At 39.9% G+C, this 15405-nt stretch overlaps 1 protein-coding gene across 5 annotated transcripts in view; it reads left to right on the top strand.

Annotated features, from left to right (window-relative positions):
- The window catches only part of LOC117328210 (hexokinase-2-like), a 48809-nt gene that overhangs the window by 32515 nt on the left and 889 nt on the right, over positions 1 to 15405 (top strand). For all 5 annotated transcript variants that reach the window (XM_033885655.1, XM_033885654.1, XM_033885653.1 and 2 more), the window contains exons 3-11: positions 984 to 1152; positions 1286 to 1425; positions 5375 to 5453; positions 5564 to 5703; positions 8529 to 8634; positions 8979 to 9058; positions 13781 to 13893; positions 14029 to 14184; positions 14526 to 14662. In XM_033885655.1, the coding sequence (XP_033741546.1) occupies positions 984 to 1152; positions 1286 to 1425; positions 5375 to 5453; positions 5564 to 5703; positions 8529 to 8634; positions 8979 to 9058; positions 13781 to 13893; positions 14029 to 14184; positions 14526 to 14662 (1120 nt within the window). The remainder of the gene's footprint in view (positions 1 to 983; positions 1153 to 1285; positions 1426 to 5374; positions 5454 to 5563; positions 5704 to 8528; positions 8635 to 8978; positions 9059 to 13780; positions 13894 to 14028; positions 14185 to 14525; positions 14663 to 15405) is intronic.

Consider the following 15405-nt stretch of genomic DNA (forward strand, 5'->3'; position numbering starts at 1 on the left):
GGCATTGTAGAGAATAAGATGATGAAGGGGTGGGAGGGGAAAAGGTATTTAAGGAGTGGGAGACTAAGATAATTAAGGGATGTGAGACAAACAGGTTATCTTAGGGTTTGAGTCTATAAGGTTAGTAAGGGTCTTGGTACTGTAAGGTAAGTAAGGGGCTGGAGACTGTAAGGTAAGTAAGGGGTTTGAGTCTATAAGGTAAGTAAGGGGCTGGAGACTATAAGGTAAGTAAGGGGCTGGAGACTATAAGGTAAGTAAGGGGCTGGAGACTATAAGGTAAGTAAGGGGCTGGAGACTGTAAGGTAAGTAAGGGGCTGGAGACTGTAAGGTAAGTAAGGGGCTGGAGACTATAAGGTAAGTAAGGGGCTGGAGACTGTAAGATAAGTAAGGGGTTGGAGACTGTAAGGTAAGTAAGGGGCTGAAGACTGTAAGATAAGTAAGGGGTTGGAGACTGTAAGGTAAGTAAGGGGCTGGAGACTGTAAGGTAAGTAAGGGGCTGGAGACTGTAAGGTAAGTAAGGGGCTGGAGACTATAAGGTAAGTAAGGGGCTGGAGACTATAAGGTAAGTAAGGGGCTGGAGAATGTAAGGTAAGTAAGGGGTTGGAGACTAAGGTAAGTAAGGGGCTGGAGACTGTAAGGTAAGTAAGGGGTTTGAGTCTATCAGGTAAATAAGGGGCTGGAGACTATAAGGTAAGTAAGGGGCTGGAGATTGTAAGGTAAGTAAGGGGCTGGAGACTGTAAGGTAAGTAAGGGACTGGAGACTAAGGTAAGTAAGGGGCTGGAGACTATAAGGTAAGTAAGGGGCTGGAGACTGTAAGGTAAGTAAGGGGCTGGAGACTGTAAGGTAAGTAAGGGGCTGGAGACTATAAGGTAAGTAAGGGGCTGGAGACTGTAAGGTAAGTAAGGGGCTGGAGACTGTAAGGTAAGTAAGGGGCTGGAGACTGTAAAGTCAGTAAGGGGTAATCTACATGTTTACACTCTAGGTCGGTGCTGTGTTGGAGAGTCTGGTGTTGGATGATGCTAAGGTACACAGGATCATGGAAGTGATGGAACAACAGATAGACTTTGCCAATAGTCCACATGAGGAGGACAGGAAACGCTCTGATATGTTTTGGGAGTGTACTTATGTCCAAGGGCTTCTGAAAGGGGATGGTAAGTCTATTGTTCGGTAATAGTGGGTATTGTTATAAAAACCTTTCAACATCATTTTTTTTTATCAAAATATTTTCAGTGGAAAAGTGGGAAATACATATACCTGGTACAGAAGTACACTGTTGTCTTGTAGAGGAAGGAGACTATCTAGGTTTGGATCTTGGCAGCACTAACTTCCGAGTGGTCAGAGTAACCTTCAACAAGGGGAAGGCTAAAACCATTACAAAGTACTACAACTTACCTCAGGAACTTCTGTCTGGACCAGCTGATGGGGTGAGTTATCTCCCTGTTATATACCCACTGACAGGGGGAGTTATCTCCCTGTTATAGACCCACTGATGGGGAGTTATCTCCCTGTTATAGACCCACTGACGGGGAGTTATCTCCCTGTTATAGACCCACTGACAGGGGGAGTTATCTCCCTGTTATAGACCCACTGACAGGTGGAGTTATCTCCCTGTTATAGACCCACTGACATGGGGAGTTATCTCCCTGTTGTAGACCTATGCAGGCCTCAGACCACAATTAATTTCCCTCTTTGTTCTACCAAAGAAAAATCGAAATTAAAATATTTCAGAAGTTTGCAAAAAATCTGGCTTTCACATCACGTGTAGAACTATTCAAGCTGAACATACAGTGAGCTGGAAAGTACCTCATGACCGGCATTTAACAAAGTTATTTATATTTAAGTGTAACCACCCTACTATATTGTAGGAAAATCCGGAAAATCACAAAATATTACTACTCAAGCCTTATAACTCCCCGTGTCCTGCCTCACAAACAAACATGGAAATGGTGTCAAAACAAAATTCTGCCACTAGATTACATATTGCACTATAAATCTATGCTAAAATTATGTCCATATCTGTAACAGCTAAGTCAGGAAAAAATATTTAGCAACAGTCCTGAAATTTCAATATGTACTACATTCGTGTACAACGACCCGGAAGTATAATTGTGGTCTGAGGCCTGTATGTATATATGTCAAATGTTGGAAAATAAAATTTTCATTAAGTATACAGTATTGTATGTTATTGATTAAGTTTAAAATCAAATTTGAAGTTATTCTGTTCAAAAATAAAAATTCTATGGTCATTTTACTACCCCTACCCCTGGCCAGGGGCCAATTTTCACTAACTGAGCAGGGTCACCATGCAAACATTCCTGTTTTGCACACAATGTTGATGGAATAGTTGCAATGAATTCATGACAATAACACACATTCAGCAGACTAACTTGTGTCATATTTTTATTATGCTCTTGAAAAAAATAAAGATGTTATAACATGTTAATTAAGAAAAACTTGAAAATTCAAGATTTAAAAAAGATTTTTGTATATATTAGTGAATAACTTTTTTATTAGATGTCTCAGCCTGTCTAACTTTTTGCATTCTGAAAGACCAGTTTTTAAAGATAATATTTACATAGACACACTTGGGGGTCACTTAGTAGTAATCAGGTAATTAGTGGTCAAGTGGTCAAGGGTCCCCTGGGGGTACACTGTTCTGGAAGTCTACCTCAGAGTATTAAGGAGAGCATAACTTGTACTGGCACCAAGTAATATGACTGAATTTTCATGTTAAGTAATTCTGGGAAGTTACACAACATCTCACCGTTTAAATTTTTGGCATAAATTCAAGTTTTCAATGATTTTTTTGAAAATTAAAATGGGATTTTACAATTTTTTAAGGAAAAATTTCATTTAAATGCTTAAAATGTGAAGTTAAATTCATTTTTCTAAAATCATTACTTCAATTATTTAAAGTGATACTAAAGCTGTACTCAAATATGCAAAGACAATTAATATATTTGCACAAGTATGGAAATTACAGTGAGTTTAATGTGCATAGGTATGCCTCATACTTGACTAATTTTCAGACCCAAATCTGGAGTGGCGTGACGGACAAACTTTGAACCTATTTAAACTCATAAATACTTTAAAACAAAGGTCACAATTGAACAAATTCCCTTTGTGACAGAGAAAATGTTTAATTATCAATTAAAGTTTCACAAGTCTGATGTAAAATTTCACTGTATATCTACATTATGTGTCCTTCTGAGAGACCATGTCCTTGGACAGGGCAAAATCCTATCATCTGTTTTTGCATGAATACCAAATTTTCAATGATCTGTGTTTAAAATGCCAAAAAACATATTTAAACCATTCGCTTACATAGAACGAAGGAAATGATAAAGGAAAAACCTGTTCTGAGAAAAATGTGTTGAAATATTGTGAATTAGAATGTATACACTATATCACATTGAGTGAAATTCAAATATTTGGGAGGGGGGAACAATATCGTGTTGTTTTCTTTCAAATTTTGAATTAAAATTAATTTAAACCACTACAGTACATCACAAGATACATACATTACACTTTATGCCCAGCTTATAACAACAGCACCTGCTTTGTTGCATGTAGAAAAGATTTTTGACAGAAAATGTGAAATTTTAGAAGATTTTGTGATTAATTCAAATAATAATCATGATTTTTTAATCACAATTTTACAAAATAATCTACATTTGCTATGTGGCCAGTCATTTAACATGTCAGCACACTATGTACTATTGGAAAATATAGCCCCTGACTTTGTACAGTACATGTAAATAGTGAAATGAGCAAAACTGCGGTTAACAGTATTACGGTTTTTACCCTAAAAGTTATACCAAAATATAGCGCAAAACCGTTTATCTTCATAAACAGTGCTAGTACACATCTGAAACTTTAAAGTCACCTCAAAGCGTATACTAGAAATGTGTAGCAAACACAAATACCAACATGTTTTCTCGACAAACATGTCCAGTGTGATCAGAGACAAGGATCCGCAATAGAAACGATCATCGAAACGAGGTGTATTGGGGGTGTAGTTACTAAAATGAAGCTGTCATTAATTAAAAACTCACAGAAAGTACGTGAAATGTCATCTGCATATAGGTAAAATACACACAACTGCACAGGAAATGTTAAAAGTTCGCGATGTTTCTAATTTAAGGTCCACGCGCGAATGTTTACATCGGAAAGGTGCGTTCTATGCAGGCCTCAGACCACAATTAATTTCCCTCTTTGTTCTACCAAAGAAAAATCGAAATTAAAATATTTCAGAAGTTTGCAAAAAATCTGGCTTTCACATCACGTGTAGAACTATTCAAGCTGAACATACAGTGAGCTGGAAAGTACCTCATGACCGGCATTTAACAAAGTTATTTATATTTAAGTGTAACCACCCTACTATATTGTAGGAAAATCCGGAAAATCACAAAATATTACTACTCAAGCCTTATAACTCCCCGTGTCCTGCCTCACAAACAAACATGGAAATGGTGTCAAAACAAAATTCTGCCACTAGATTACATATTGCACTATAAATCTATGCTAAAATTATGTCCATATCTGTAACAGCTAAGTCAGGAAAAAATATTTAGCAACAGTCCTGAAATTTCAATATGTACTACATTCGTGTACAACGACCCGGAAGTATAATTGTGGTCTGAGGCCTGTACTGACAGAGTGAGTTATCTCCCTGTTATAGACCCACTGACATGGGGAGTTATCTTTGTTATGGACCCACTGACAGGAGTTATTTCCCTGTTATAGACCTACTGACAGGGGGAGTTATCTCCCTATTATAGACCCACTGACATGTGGAGTTATCTCCCTGTTATAGACTTACTGACATGGGGGGAGGGGAGGGTGTTATCTCTCTGTTATAGACCTACTGACATGGGGAGTTATCTCCCTGTTATAGACCCACTGACATGGGGTCTTATCTCCCTGCTATAGACCCACTGACATGGGGAGTTATCTCCCGGTTATAGACCCACTGACGGGGAGTTATCTCCCTGTTATAGACCCATTGACATGGGGAGTTATCTCCCTGTTATAGACTTACTGACATGGGGGGAGGGGAGGGTGTTATCTCTCTGTTATAGACCTACTGACATGGGGAGTTATCTCCCTGTTATAGACCCACTGACATGGGGTCTTATCTCCCTGCTATAGACCCACTGACATGGGGAGTTATCTCCCGGTTATAGACCCACTGACGGGGAGTTATCTCCCTGTTATAGACCCATTGACATGGGGAGTTATCTCCCTGTTATAGACCTACTGACAGGGGGAGTTATCTCCCTGTTATAGACTTCACTAGCATCCATTGAGTTAATGACAGATTGGTTATATTGGTGATAATTCTTAGAAAATTTCAATGTTTTTTTTTTGCAGGCTTTTGACCACATTGCAGATAGTATTGAAAAATTCATCAAAGAACAAGAAATGACATCAGACACAGCCATTGGACTGGGTAGGTCCATGTCAAATACTTTTAAGAATAAAAAGCCAATTATAGTCTGTAGAAAAATTTACTTCTCAAATTTTATTTTTTTGTCGTGAACATCAATGATTTTGTTACAGGATTCACATTTTCCTTCCCCTCTGTACAGAAGAGTCTTAAGCGCAGTGTCTTGATCACATGGACAAAGAGTTTTAAGTGTACCACAGGCCCCGGAGAGGATCCTGTTGGAATGTTAGAGGCTGCTATAGAGAGGAAGGGGGTAAGTTTTCAACAGGCCCTAGGGAGGATCCTGAAGGCATGTTAGTATTAGACGCTGCTATAGAGAACAGGAAGGGGTTAGTGTACCACAGTACGTGGGGAAGGGGTTAGTGTACCACAGTACCTGAGGAAGGTGTTAGTGTACCACAGTACCTGGGGAAGGTGTTAGTGTACCACAGTACCTGGGGAAGGGGATAGTGTACCACAGTACCTGGGGAAGGGGTTGGTGTACCACAGTATGTGGGGAAGGGGTTAGTGTACCACAGTACCTGGGGAAGGGGTTAGTGTACCACAGTACCTGAGGAAGGTGTTAGTGTACCACAGTACCTGGGGAAGGGGTTAGTGTACCACAGTACCTGGGGAAGGTGTTAGTGTACCACAGTACCTGGGGAAGGGGTTAGTGTACCACAGTACCTGGGGAAGGGGTTAGTGTACCATAGTACCTGGGGAAGGTGTTAGTGTACCACAGTACCTGAGGAAGGTGTTAGTTTACCACAGTATCTGGGGAAGGAGTTATTGTACCACAGTAACTGGGGAAGATGTTAGTGTACCACAGTACCTGGGGAAGGGGTTAGTGTACCACAGTATGTGGGGAAGGGGTTAGTGTACCACAGTACCTGGGGAAGATGTTAGTGTACCACAGTACCTGGGGAAGGGGTTAGTGTACCACAGTATGTGGGGAAGGGGTTAGTGTACCACAGTACCTGAGGAAGGTGTTAGTGTACCACAGTACCTGAGGAAGGTGTTAGTGTACCACAGTACCTGGGGAAGGGGTTTGTGTACCACAGTACCTGAGGAAGGGGTAAGTGTACCACAGTACCTGGGGAAGGTGTTAGTTTACCACAGTATCTGGGGAAGGAGTTAGTGTACCACAGTACCTGGGGAAGGTGTTAGTGTACCACAGTATCTGGGGAAGGGGTTAGTGTACCACAGTACCTGGGGAAGGGATTAGTGTACCACAGTACCTGGGGAAGGGTTAGTGTACCACATTACCTGGGGAAGGGGTTAGTGTACCACAGTACCTGGAGAAGGAGTTAGTGTACCACAGTACCTGGGGAAGTGGTTAGTACTGGGGAAGGGGTTAGTGTACCACAGTACCTGAGGAAGGGTTAGTGTACCACAGTACCTGGGGAAGGGGTTAGTGTAACACAGTACCTGAGGAAGGTGTTAGTGTACCACAGTACCTGAGGAAGGGGTAAGTGTACCACAGTATCTGGGGAAGGGGTTAGTGTACCACAGTACCTGAGGAAGGGGTAAGTGTACCACAGTATCTGGGGAAGGGGTTAGTGTACCACAGTACCTGAGGAAGGGGTTAGTGTACCACAGTACCTGTGGAAGGGGTTAGTGTACCACAGTACCTGGGGAAGGGGTTAGTGTACCACAGTATGTGGGGAAGGGGTTAGTGTACCACAGTACCTGGGGAAGATGTTAGTGTACCACAGTACCTGGGGAAGGGGTTAGTGTACCACAGTATGTGGGGAAGGGGTTAGTGTACCACAGTACCTGAGGAAGGTGTTAGTGTACCACAGTACCTGAGGAAGGTGTTAGTGTACCACAGTACCTGGGGAAGGGGTTTGTGTACCACAGTACCTGAGGAAGGGGTAAGTGTACCACAGTACCTGGGGAAGGTGTTAGTTTACCACAGTATCTGGGGAAGGAGTTAGTGTACCACAGTACCTGGGGAAGGTGTTAGTGTACCACAGTATCTGGGGAAGGGGTTAGTGTACCACAGTACCTGGGGAAGGGATTAGTGTACCACAGTACCTGGGGAAGGGTTAGTGTACCACAGTACCTGGGGAAGGGGTTAGTGTACCACAGTACCTGGAGAAGGAGTTAGTGTACCACAGTACCTGGGGAAGTGGTTAGTACTGGGGAAGGGGTTAGTGTACCACAGTACCTGAGGAAGGGTTAGTGTACCACAGTACCTGGGGAAGGGGTTAGTGTACCACAGTACCTGGGGAAGGTGTTAGTGTACCACAGTACCTGAGGAAGGGGTAAGTGTACCACAGTATCTGGGGAAGGGGTTAGTGTACCACAGTACCTGAGGAAGGGGTTAGTGTACCACAGTATCTGGGGAAGGGGTTAGTGTACCACAGTACCTGAGGAAGGGGTTAGTGTACCACAGTACCTGTGGAAGGGGTTAGTGTACCACAGTACCTGGGGAAGGGGTTAGTGTACCACAGTACCTGGGGAAGGGGTTGGTGTACCACAGTACCTGAGGAAGGTGTTAGTGTACCACAGTACCTGAGGAAGGGGTAAGTGTACCACAGTACCTGGGGAAGGTGTTAGTTTACCACAGTATCTGAGGAAGGTGTTAGTGTACCACAGTACCTGGGGAAGGTGTTAGTGTACCACAGTACCTGGGGAATAGGAAATCATGACCCATGCTTCAAACACATTTTTCCAAAAAGTATTACTGGTTTTAAATGTATTGTATACAGTTGTCATGGCCTTTCTGTTTTAAATGTCTTGTATTGTATACTGTTGACAGGGCCTGTCTGTACCTGTGAATGTCTTGTATAGTATACTGTTGACAGGGCCTGTCTGTACCTGTGAATGTTGATAATACTGTTGACAGGGCCTGTCTGTACCTGTGAATGTTGATAATACTGTTGACAGGGCCTGTCTGTACCTGTGAATGTCTTTTATAGTATACTGTTGACAGGGCCTGTCTGTACCTGTGAATGTATACTGTTGACAGGGCCTGTCTGTACCTGTGATTGTATACTGTTGACAGGGCCTGTCTGTACCTGTTAATGTCTTGTATTATATACTGTTGACAGGGCCTGTCTGTTTTAAATGTCTTGTATTGTATACTGTTGACAGGGCCTGTCTGTACCTGTGAATGTTGTGGCGCGGATCAGTGACACTACAGGAACATTAATGGCTGGTAACTACCTGGACAGGAACTGTCGTATCGGCCTCATCATCGGTAATTATGTTTATACTCTGATACATCAGTAGACAGCTATACCTACTGGCCAGTCCTTCGTGATCAAACAGAAAATGCTTTATATTCTGGAACACTTTTCTCCTTATACACTTTCTTGTGACTCTATGTAATGTGTTCACCTTTAGGCCCATCAATTTCATGTGATTTTTTTTTTATACTTTTGCTTTCCTTTTTCTCCAACAATGGTATGTATCTGCTATTTTTTTTATACTTTCGCTTTCCTTTTTCTCCAACAATGGTATGTATCTGCTATTTTTTTTATACTTTCGCTTTCCTTTTTCTCCAACAATGGTATGTACATAATGTATCTGCTTTTTTTCAAGGTTCTGGATCCAATGCCTGCTTTGTTGAACAAGCTAAAAACTTCAACAAATTGGAGGCTGTTGAAAAAACATCAGATCAGGTCAGTAGTGAACAGGTAGTACTGAACACTCTCCTCACAGCCTGAGGAAACTCTGGTTTGTGGTGGACATGGTTTGTGGGTGACAATGTGTTGATGTGAGATTTATTTTTATAATACGAGACACAGTAAAGTGAGCTCTGTTTATGTTATGTGAGACATGATAATGTGAGATCTGTTTGTGTTATGTGAGACACAATGATGTGAGATCTGTTTGTATTATGTGAGACATGATTTGTGAGATCTGTTTGTGATATGTGAGACACAATGATGTGAGATTTGTTTGTATTATGTGAGACACAATGATGTGAGATCTGTTTGTATTATGTGAGACACAATGATGTGAGATCTGTTTGTATTATGTGAGACATGATTTGTGAGATTTGTTTGTGTTATGTGAGACACAATAATGCGAGCTCTGTTTGTGTTATGTGAGACACAATGATGTGAGATCTGTTTGTGTTATGTGAGACATGATGATGTGAGATTTGTTTATGTTATGTGAGACATGATGATGTGAGATCTGTTTGTGTTATGTGAGACACAATGATGTGAGATTTGTTTATGTTATGTGAGACATGATGATGTGAGATCTGTTTGTGATATGTGAGACATGATGTGAGATTTGTTTGTGTTATGTGAGACACAATGATGTGAGATTTGTTTGAGTTATGTGAGACACAATGATGTGAGATCTGTTTGTGATATGTGAGACACAATGATGTGAGATTTGTTTGTGTTATGTGAGACACAATGATGTGAGATTTGTTTGAGTTATGTGAGACACAATGATGTGAGATCTGTTTGTGATATGTGAGACACAATGATGTGAGATTTGTTTGTGTTATGTGAGACACAATGATGTGAGATTTGTTTGAGTTATGTGAGACACAATGATGTGAGATCTGTTTGTGATATGTGAGATCTGATGGTGTGAGATCTGTTTGTGTTATGTGAGACATGATGTGATATTTGTTTGTGTTATGTGAGACATGATTTGTGAGATCTGTTTGTGATATGTGAGACACAATGATGTGAGATCTGTTTGTGTTATGTGAGACACAATGATGTGAGATTTGTTTGTGTTATGTGAGACACAATGATGTGAGATTTGTTTGTATTATGTGAGACATTATTTGTGAGATCTGTTTGTGATATGTGAGACACAATAATGCAAGCTCTGTTTGTGTTATGTGAGATCTGATGGTGTGAGATCTGTTTGTGTTATGTGAGACATGATGCTGTGAGATCAATCTGTTTGTGTTATGTGAGATCTGATGGTGTGAGATCTGTTTGTGTTATGTGAGACATGATGTGATATTTGTTTGTATTATGTGAGACATGATTTGTGAGATCTGTTTGTGTTATGTGAGACACAATGATGTGAGATTTGTTTGTGTTATGTGAGACACAATGATGTGAGATTTGTTTGTATTATGTGAGACATTATTTGTGAGATCTGTTTGTGATATGTGAGACACAATGATGTGAGATTTGTTTGTGTTATGTGAGACACAATTATGTGAGATTTGTTTATGTTATGTGAGACATGATGATGTGAGATCTGTTTGTGTTATGTGAGACACAATGATGTGAGATTTGTTTGTGTTATGTGAGATCTGATGATGTGGGATCTGTTTGTGTTATGTGAGATCTGATGATGTGAGATCTGTTTGTGTTATGTGAGACATGATGATGTGAGATCTGTTTATGTTATGTGAGACATGATGATGTGAGATCTGTTTGTGTTATGTGAGACATGATGATGTGAGCTCTGTTTGTGTTATGTGAGACATGATGATGTGAGATCTGTTTGTGTTATGTGAGACATGATGATGTGAGCTCTGTTTGTGTTATGTGAGACATGATGTGAGATTTGTTTGTGTTATGTGAGACACAATGATGTGAGATTTGTTTGTGTTATGTGAGACATGATGTGAGATCTGTTTGTGATATGTGAGACACAATAATGCGAGCTCTGTTTGTATTATGTGAGACATGATGATGTGAGATATCTTTTTGTGTTATGTGAGACACAATGATGTGAGATTTGTTTGAGTTATGTTGGACATGATGATGTGAGATCTGTTTGTGTTATGTGAGACATGATGATGTGAGATCTGTTTGTGTTATGTGAGACATGATGATGTGAGATCTGTTTATGTTATGTGAGACATGATGATGTGAGATCTGTTTGTGTTATGTGAGACATGATGATGTGAGCTCTGTTTGTGTTATGTGAGACATGATGTGAGATTTGTTTGTGTTATGTGAGACACAATGATGTGAGATTTGTTTGTGTTATGTGAGACACAATGATGTGAGATTTGTTTGTGTTATGTGAGACACAATGATGTGAGATTTGTTTGTGTTATGTGAGACATGATGATGTGAGATTTGTTTGTGTTATGTGAGACATGATGATGTGAGATCTGTTTGTGATATGTGAGATCTGATGATGTGAGATTTGTTTGAGTTATGTGAGACATGATGATGTGAGATTTGTTTGTGTTATGTGAGACACAATGATGTGAGATTTGTTTGTGTTATGTGAGACACAATGATGTGAGATTTGTTTGTGTTATGTGAGACATGATGATGTGAGATTTGTTTGTGATATGTGAGACATGATGCTGTGAGATCTGTTTGTGTTATGTGAGATGTGATGGTGTGAGATCTGTTTGTGATATGTGAGACATGATGTGATATCTGTTTGTGTTATGTGAGACATGATGATGTGAGATTTGTTTGTGTTATGTGAGACATGATGATGTGAGATCTGTTTGTGATATGTGAGACACAATGATGTGAGATTTGTTTGTATTATGTGAGACATGATAATGTGAGATATCTTTGTGATATGTGAGACATGATGATGTGAGATTTGTTTGAGTTATGTGAGACATGATGATGTGAGATCTGTTTGTGTAATGTGAGACATGATGTGAGATCTGTTTGTGATATGTGAGATCTGATGTGATATTTGTTTGAGTTATGTTGGACATGATGATGTGAGATTTGTTTGTGTTATGTGAGACACAATGATGTCAGATCTGTTTGTGATATGTGAGACATGATAATGTGAGATCTGTTTGTGATATGTGAGACATGATGCTGTGAGATTTGTTTGTGATATGTGAGACACAATGATGTCAGATCTGTTTGTGATATGTGAGACATGATAATGTGATATTTGTTTGTGATATGTGAGACACAATGATGTGAGATCTGTTTGTGATATGTGAGACATGATGGTGTGATATTTGTTTGTGATATGTGAGACACAATTATGTGAGATTTGTTTATGTTATGTGAGACATGATGATGTGAGATCTGTTTGTGATATGTGAGACATGATGGTGTGATATTTGTTTGTGATATGTGAGACACAATTATGTGAGATTTGTTTATGTTATGTGAGACATGATGATGTGAGATCTGTTTGTGTTATGTGAGACATGATAATGTGATATTTGTTTGTGATATGTGAGACATGATTATGTGAGATTTGTTTGTGATATGTGAGACATGATGATGTGAGATTTGTTTGTGTTATGTGAGACACGATGATGTGAGATTTGTTTGTATTATGTGAGACATGATGATGTGAGATCTGTTTGTGTTATGTGAGACATGATGATGTGGGATCTGTTTGTGTTATGTGAGACATGATGTGAGATTTGTTTGTGTTATGTGAGACACAATGATGTGAGATTTGTTTGTGATATGTGAGACATGATGATGTGAGATCTGTTTGTGTAATGTGAGACATGATGCTGTGAGATTTGTTTGTGTTATGTGAGACATGATGATGTGAGATCTGTTTGTGTAATGTGAGACATGATGTGATATTTGTTTGTGATATGTGAGACATGATGATGTGGGATCTGTTTGTGTAATGTGAGACATGATGTGATATTTGTTTGTGATATGTGAGACATGATGATGTGGGATCTGTTTGTGTAATGTGAGACATGATGTGATATTTGTTTGTGATATGTGAGACATGATGATGTGGGATCTGTTTGTGTTATGTGAGACATGATGCTGTGAGATCAATCTGTTTGTGTTATGTGAGACACGATGATGTGAGATATGTTTGTGATATGTGAGACATGATAATGTGAGATATCTTTGTGATATGTGAGACATGATGCTGTGAGATGAATCTGTTTGTGTTATGTGAGACACGATGATGTGAGATCTGTTTGTGATATGTGAGACACAATGATGTGAGATCTGTTTGTGTTATGTGAGACATGATGTGATATTTGTTTGAGTTATGTTGGACATGATGATGTGAGATCTGTTTGTGATATGTGAGACACAATGATGTGAGATCTGTTTGTGTAATGTGAGACATGATGTGATATTTGTTTGTGATATGTGAGACATGATGCTGTGAGATGAATCTGTTTGTGTTATGTGAGACATGATGATGTGAGATCTGTTTGTGTAATGTGAGACATGATGCTGTGAGATGAATCTGTTTGTGTTATGTGAGACATGATGATGTGAGATCTGTTTGTGTAATGTGAGACATGATGTGATATTTGTTTGTGATATGTGAGACATGATGATGTGGGATCTGTTTGTGTTATGTGAGACATGATGCTGTGAGATCTGTTTGTGTTATGTGAGATCTGTTTGTGATATGTGAGACATGATGATGTGAGATTTGTTTGTGTTATGGGAGACATGATTGTTTGAGATTTAATTTTGCAGATTCTGGTCAACTGTGAATGGGGAGCCTTTGGAGATAATGGCTGCCTTGACTTCTTCAAGACAGAATTTGACAAGGAGCTAGATCAGAATTCTAACCATGTCAACTCCTATACGTAGGTATACTAGTTAGATGTCCAATATCAAATTATCTGGATGTAACAGTTTAAAAAATGACTTCCTGTTTCACTTAATCATTCCCTGACATACCCTTGCCCACAACAACTGAGGAGATACATACTGCTTTGCAGGTTTGAGAAACTCTTTGGTGGATTCTACCTTGGTGAACTTGTCCGCTTGGTGTTGGTGAAACTGACCAATGAAGGCTTGCTATTTAAAGGTCAGGGGTCACCCAAACTCATGAGCAAAGGAAGCTGGCCAACATCTTATGTTACAGAGGTGGAGAGGTAGGGCCCTTCATTAATATGATATTGCACATGTGATATGGGTCACAGTATTATATGGAGAGTGAAATAACCAGATGTAATAACATGTATTTATATTGATATCTGTAGGATGTAATAACATGTATTTATGTTGATATCTGGAATGTCACACTAAGTATTTGGTCAGTGGTAAATATGATTAAATGGCTAGGTTATAGATTAATTGTTGTTCATGCTAACAGAACTTATCGTACTCATCAGAAATTTAATGATGAGGAAGTGTGTGAAATAGTTAGGAACACAGGGTAACATACAGTGGGTGTAGGGTGCTCTATATATACATTTAAGTTTCATTTTCACAGTGATGGCCCAGGAGAGACGAGCCACACTCGTGGTGTGCTACAGACCATGGACCTGACAGGAGACGCAGATGATATAGCTCTAGTACAGGAGGCATGCTGCCTGGTGTCTCAACGGGGAGCATACATTGTGTCTGCTGGTAAGTAAGGAGCATAAATTGTGTCTGCTGGTAATTAGGGAGCATACATTGTGTCTACTGGTAAGTAGGGAGCATACATTGTGTCTACTGGTAAGTAGGGAGCATACATGGTGTCTGCAGGTAAGTAGGGAGCATACATTGTGTCTGCTAGTAAGCAGGGAACATACATTGTGTCTGCTGGTAAGTAGGGAGCATACATTGTGTCTGCTGGTAAGTAGGGAGCATACATTGTGTCTGCAGGTAAGTAGGGAGCATACATTGTGTCTGCAGGTAAGTAGGGAGCATACATTGTGTCTGCTAGTAAGCAGGGAACATACATTGTGTCTGCTGGTAAGTAGGGAGCATAAATTGTGTCTGCTGGTAATTAGGGAGCATACATTGTGTCTGCAGGTAAGTAGGGAGCATACATTGTGTCTGCAGGTAAGTAGGGAGCATACATTGTGTCTGCTGGTAATTAGGGAGCATACATTGTGTCTGCTAGTAAGCAGGGAACATACATTGTGTCTGCTGGTAAGTAGGGAGCATACATTGTGTCTGCTGGTAAGTAGGGAGCATACATTGTGTCTGCTCGTAAGCAGGGAACATACATTGTGTCTGCTAGTAAGCAGGGAGTATACATTGTGTCTGCTGGTAATTAGGGAGCATACATTGTGTCTGCTAGTAAGCAGGGAACATACATTGTGTCTGCTGATAAGTAGGGAGCATACATTGTGTCTGCAGGTAAGTAGGCAGTATACATTGTG

Source organism: Pecten maximus, chromosome 5, assembly GCF_902652985.1.
Source record: "Pecten maximus chromosome 5, xPecMax1.1, whole genome shotgun sequence".
Classification (NCBI taxonomy): Eukaryota; Metazoa; Mollusca; class Bivalvia; order Pectinida; family Pectinidae; genus Pecten; species Pecten maximus.